The 6,437-nt window shown below is 30.6% G+C and overlaps 1 protein-coding gene across 1 annotated transcript; it reads left to right on the forward strand.

The window, feature by feature from the left end:
• The first annotated feature begins 3,794 nt into the window (after positions 1-3,794).
• Positions 3,795-6,024, forward strand: LOC120168983 (cytokinin riboside 5'-monophosphate phosphoribohydrolase LOG1-like). Its single transcript, XM_039177223.1, has 7 exons — positions 3,795-3,940; positions 4,051-4,148; positions 4,237-4,267; positions 4,521-4,620; positions 5,437-5,507; positions 5,591-5,734; positions 5,885-6,024. Exons 1-7 carry the CDS (start codon positions 3,821-3,823, stop codon positions 5,966-5,968), a joined length of 648 nt encoding a protein of 215 aa, XP_039033154.1. The 5' UTR covers positions 3,795-3,820; the 3' UTR covers positions 5,969-6,024.
• Positions 6,025-6,437: the final 413 nt, after the last annotated feature.

Below are 6,437 nucleotides of genomic sequence, written 5' to 3' on the forward strand. Positions count from 1 at the left end.
GCAAGGATGACGTTGGTTGTGATGGCCGTGGCCGAAAAGGACGATGTTGGTGGCAATAGCCGTGGCCATAAAGGACGACATCGGTGGCAATGATCGTGGTAGAAAAGTATGATGTTTATGAGTTAGGGTTATAGATTTAGGATTTTTAGGGATTTGGGTTTTTTTATAATTTAAGAGAAATTAGAGTTATTTTTAAAATATAATAATATTTTTAATTTTTTAAAAATAAAATTTTCAAAATTACCAGAACAAGACACGTGTCACTTAATGGAATTTTTTAACGGACGTTACTGTCGAGGCATATAAAGTGATAACGTTTGTAACATTAGGCACTTGGATGAATCAAAAAAAATATTTAGGCACCTACTCGAGAAAAACAATATAGTTTGGAAACTTATTTTCTAATTAAGCCAAAAATATATGAGAATAAATACATGTTGACACACTAGCTTTATCACAATTCAATTGTGCATTTCGTGATTATGAGCGTGTATCAATACAAGAGAACTAGCTCAATGGTCCAAATATGAAATAGATAAGTAAAATAACCAAATAAATATTTGCGTTAGATCAGATCGATTTTTTTAAAGAATGAGATTGGGTCGGGTTCAAGTTTCAATTAAAAAACTTAACTTGACTCGTTGTGATATAATATTAAAATTATCTCTTATGTAGTTAGGGATAATTGTAATAATATCTCCCTATTTTTTCTAGATTCATATTTGTGTTGGATCAAATCGATCAGATATAATTTTTTACTTCAAAAGTTAATTCAAACTTTTATTCGGGTAAAATCTTTTTTAATCCAAATTAAATCGACTACAAATAAAAAGGCTTAATTTCAGGTACACTTCAAATAAGCCAAAAACTCAAGTCTCAACCTAACGATTTAAGGCTCATGGTTGCGGTTAATTTAAGGATTTAAAATCGAGGCTGAATTTTATGAATGAATGTGTATGCATGTATCATGTATGTATGTTGTGAAAGAAACATGAGTTGTGAAACTGATGGAATCTGAAAAGGCCGTGTCAGGTGGAAGAGTTTGGTCCTTTCACAAGTTTGGATGGGATTGCAGAGGTACCCAACCTCTATGGCTAACTGCCAACTCCTATGTTCTGTTACCACAACAAAAATACTGTCGGCCCTGTTATGTTACTATCAACCTCACCAACCAAAAATTTGACAGCCTCCGTTTTTGTTGTCATTTTATTAAGCATGTTATGTTAATCGAGCTGTTTATGATTTTCTACGTAACCGGATGCTGACTCCAAACAGTGCCTTACTCACAAAATCAAAACCCTATCTCGCTTAGAGGTGAATATTAATTTATAAAATTTACGGGAAATAAATTTGAATTTATAAAATTTTAGACGGTAAAAATAATTTTTTAATAAAAAATACATAGAAAAAAATTTAAAATTTATAGTAATTTTATATTTTTAGGGACGCTCTCTCTATGTCCATCCCTGACCTCAACATCAAGCATGAGAACATGACAGGGCAATTGATGTGTTTATAGTATGATTTAACTCAATTAGTTCATATGATATTTAACAAATTTGAGGTTATATTCTAGAGTTAATTGCGCTACATGTTTTTAATTTATGACACTTGCTTTAAATTAGTCCTCAAATGTTTGAATATTCTAATTTTTTTTACTAGATTAAGATTCTCATTATAAACTGATTCTCAAATTTTTTATCATTCCAAATTCACGCCTAAACTATGATTCCCATTCTAATTTGGTCCCCAAACTTTTGAATATTCTAATTTCATCTCCAAACTTCTCAATGATTTAAAGGGATGTGATTGGAATGTTCAAAACTTTGGGGATTAATTTGGAATGTCTAAAAGTTTGGGGACTAATTTAAAATGAGATTCATAGTTTAGGGATAAAATCAAAATATTTAAAAGTTTAAGGAATAATTTATAATAAAATTTATAATTTGAGGATGTGTGATGCAATTAACTCTAAATTTTTAGGGGCAAAATTAGGGGATATACGACTATAAAATCTTAGTTTAATGGACACTTTTAAGACACTGTAAGTTCGAATGCGTTTAAAGAGTTAGAGGTTTGGTGGTATTATGAGTAGGAAAGGTATTGAATAAAAAAAGGATAAATAGGGGTTTTGACCCCTGCTGATAAAATGGAATATTTATATTATTAGTCCTTTGGTTGAATTAAAAAAAAAATAGTGATTCCTTTGAGAAATTAATAATTCATTTTAAATTTTTAAATACAATTTTTATTTTTATCTCTTAAAAGTTTTATAATTTTATATCAACCCAACACAAAATTTATAGTTTCATCACTGTTGAACCCTAAACTTTGATTTATTTATTCTCATCTCCAAGATGATAGCCTCCATATATATAATCAATGCATGGGATGGGGGTGTTTGAAGAAGTCTTGGTCAAGTTAAACCAGTTGAATGGTTCGAGTTTCTCTTTATATTTTAATTGTATTGTTTGATAATATTCCCGTACATATTGGTTTTTAATTTAAACAACTTTATCTAATCATATGAGATATAACATATATATTTCTTTATATTATTTTTCACGTTTATAAATAAGATTTGTAATATTATTTAACAAATTAAATAATATTTACAATTACAATATATGTATAATGTTATTTTTAAATAAGAATTTTTTTAGGACAATTTATTGATGTGCGTATGAAGGAGTCAAATGAATTGACGAGAAGATAAATAATAATAAAAAGTCAATCAAAGGATCAAATTGAATAAAATAAGACTAAATTGTAAAAAATAATTTTTTTTTATTAATAATAGGAATTGAAGTTACATAAGTATTTTATAGTATTAACGAAACATGCTATTTAAATTTGGTCAAAATAAATTTAAAACAAATGAGTAACCAATATTTCTATTTTGTTGAACTTATTATGACTACTTGATTTGTATTATTTGAAATTTCGTATTTTGTAAACTTAACTTCTATTTATTCATCTTGATGTTACGATTTATGTTTTAGTGGTATAAATAAATAATTTTAAAGAAAATTAGTCACTTTGATGATTGTATGTGACACTTGAATTTTTTAGATTTGGGTCGGATTACGATATTACAAAATTAATTTTCTTTACATAATTTCATGGAAAAAATTTAAAATAACAGGGTCGTCTACATTTTGAGCCATTGAAATTTGTATAATTTTTTTATACATATCATAAAAACTTTTATTTGATCAAATTACATCACTATACTATTTAATAGCAAATCAAAAAATATTTTTAAAGACGAGAACACATATATTAATAACACAATTTTTGTATCTTAGCGAGAAAAAAATAAAATCTGAAGATAGATACGATCTGGAAAACATATAATTAACATAAGAAAATTAAGATTTTAGAGTGGATACTTGTTCATCCTAAACCAAACATAGATATGTTAGTGATTCTATTTTAATCAATAAATTATATCATTTGTACTAAATTAATTATCTTTTAACATATAAATTAAAGGTTTTTGACATACATGATATTTGATTCAACGATATAACTTATAAATTAGCTGAAAACGAAAAAGAAAAGAAATTAGAAAAAGAAGGAAAGAAGAAATTTGATTGGAGGGGATAAAACAAAGGGGGTAGGGCAATAATGAGCCGAGCGTTTGATCGCAACGGGGGCGCATTGGACCATTACATCATGGAGTTTACGCATGCCTTGTAGCCTCTGCCTACGTTATATATATTTGCACTTCCACTCTCAATTTCCCCCTACCTTTTATTTTTCTTCTTTATTATTCTTATTTTGTTCATTGAAGCAGAGGATATCTTCAAACACAAAAATGGAGGGAGAGATGGAAATGAAACAATCAAAATTCAAGAGAATTTGTGTGTTTTGTGGGAGTAGCACTGGCAAGAAGAGCAGCTATAGAGATGCTGCTATCGAGCTTGGCAGGGAATTGGTAACCCCCCTTCTCTTATTCCTCTTTTTTAATGTATTTTCTGTCTCAAATTCTCAGCTTTTCATTGCATACATGCATTTGAAATATCGTTCTTTTATTTGCAAATGAAGGTTTCAAGAAATATTGATCTGGTTTATGGAGGAGGCAGTATTGGGCTAATGGGGTTGGTTTCTCAAGCAGTCTTCGATGGTGGCCGCCATGTCATTGGGTACTCTTCATTTTTCTTTTTCACTAAAACTCACTCGAAGCATTCTACTTAGCTTTAATGGTGTCTTCTTCATGTTTGATATCTGCAGAGTGATTCCCAAGACACTCATGCCTAGAGAGGTATTGTTTTCTAGTTGTTGACATGAATTTCTGCCTCTCTTTTGTTATATTTTTAATTATGTGGTTTCACACTTTGTCTCATCTGGTTCTCATGCAGGTTCCAAAGACTTTTTTTGTTTGTTTTTGTTTTTAAAATTATGGATTCATATTAAATGGAATTTGGCATTAAATTCCCCCTAGGGCATTCACCATTGGTTTATATTTTTTCCTTGTATATTGAGCTGGGTGTGTCACAACCGATTGAGATTTGCAGATAACTGGAGAAACAGTGGGTGAGGTGAAGGCAGTGTCAGACATGCACCAAAGAAAGGCAGAAATGGCTAGACATTCTGATGCCTTCATTGCTTTGCCTGGTTTGTATATAATCACCAATGAATATGATTAATATATATGTATGTATATTTTTTTTGTTGTGGTTTGAGATCTCTGCTGTTCACTAGTCACATGAGCTTAGACTATTACTGACTCATTCTACCCATTACTACGAGTGCTAAGCATGGAGGACTTTGTACATGTATCACCTTATAGACACTTAAACTATTCTTTTTTTAAAAATATTTCGATATAAGACACACTTTTAGAAAGATAAAGTGATGGGCATAGCTAAACATTGGGCTTGAACAAACTCCTCATAAGATGGGCCAAAACTTGACCCAAACTTTCCAAGAGCCTTGTATCAAGTTAATATTTCAAAATATAATAGAGTTGATTTCATGGAACTTCAACTTCAAAATATTCTATTCCAACTCTTAAACTATTACTGTCATTTCAATCGAATCCTTCAATCATCCTTCATTACCTTTTTTTAGTGACATGTGCCCCAATCAAATGATGACACTTGTCAACATTTGATTGAGGCACATGTCTTAGATAAAGTACAAAGTTATCTTCAAATCTGACCATGAAAATCATGTCTAGGACACAAAAATATCATCTAAGGTTCTAGTCAATTTTGAGTTAGGATGATCTCGGGTTCAAGTTATTGATTTTCAGAATAGATTATTTAAAGTAAGAGTGATTTTGAGTATTTTTTTTATTTAAGTATGACATTCGAATTCAAATGATTTCAAATTATTGATTTATATGAACAGATTATATATAGATTCAATTTAATCGAATCGAATCGCGTTTTTAGACTGAAACTGATCGATGATTTTGTACGGATGAAGGTGGGTATGGAACTCTAGAAGAACTACTTGAAGTCATAACGTGGGCTGAACTCGGAATTCATGATAAACCAGTAATATTCCCTTTTCTTTTTCTGGACAGGGAAAAAACAATGGGAGTTTGCATTTTATTGAACATGGTTGAAAATGGGTGCAGGTGGGATTGTTGAATGTGGATGGATATTACAATTCACTGTTGTCCTTTATTGACAAGGCAGTGGAAGAAGGTTTCATCTCGCCAAATTCACGCCATATCCTTGTGTCTGCTCCCACTGCCCCAGACTTGGTCAAATCCATGCAGGTTCACTTTCTTTCTTTATTTTCTTCTTAGTTCAGTTGAAATAATTTCGATTATAATATTAAAGAGAACGCAAGTCTTAATACGTTTAAGAACATATTATCCTCCGATCACGGTTAATGATAACCAGATCATTTATTTACTCGTAAACAGGAGTATGAACCACGACACGACGGAGTGGCATCAAAAGTCTGTTGGGAAACAGAACAATTAGCAAAATACGAAATCTCTAGGTGAGATGAGACGTCCATGCAACAAATGCAGATTCCCAACTCATTTTTAGGAGATCAACTTGTTCCTGCAAATGAGATTTTTCTAAGAGAAAATTAATTTCCTCATTTTCTGATATAGATTATATAAAAATAAAAATAAACACCCATTTATCTCTTCATTTGAAGCTTGGCTTTTTCTTTTTGTTCATTTGAAGTTGAATTTTGATTCTCTAATGATCGAAGTTTGTGGCAAAGCTTCTGATGAACGAAAAGAAATTTATCCCTTTGTTGGACTCTGTGCCGTAAAATTTTGCTTGTTGGTGTTGGATCCAGGGAGTTGTAAAAATTACAGATCTTATGATTTTTCTTTTAAATTATGAGATGATGGATTAAATTACTGACAATTAATTAATTGTTTAATTTATTCATAGGCTTCAAACACTTGCTTGAAAGCCATGTGAGTCTTCTTAAAAGTTGGAACAATCCTTCGGTTC

Source organism: Hibiscus syriacus, unplaced genomic scaffold (genome assembly GCF_006381635.1).
Source record: "Hibiscus syriacus cultivar Baekdansim isolate YM2019G1 unplaced genomic scaffold, ASM638163v2 tig00111743_pilon, whole genome shotgun sequence".
NCBI classification, from domain to species: domain Eukaryota; kingdom Viridiplantae; phylum Streptophyta; class Magnoliopsida; order Malvales; family Malvaceae; genus Hibiscus; species Hibiscus syriacus.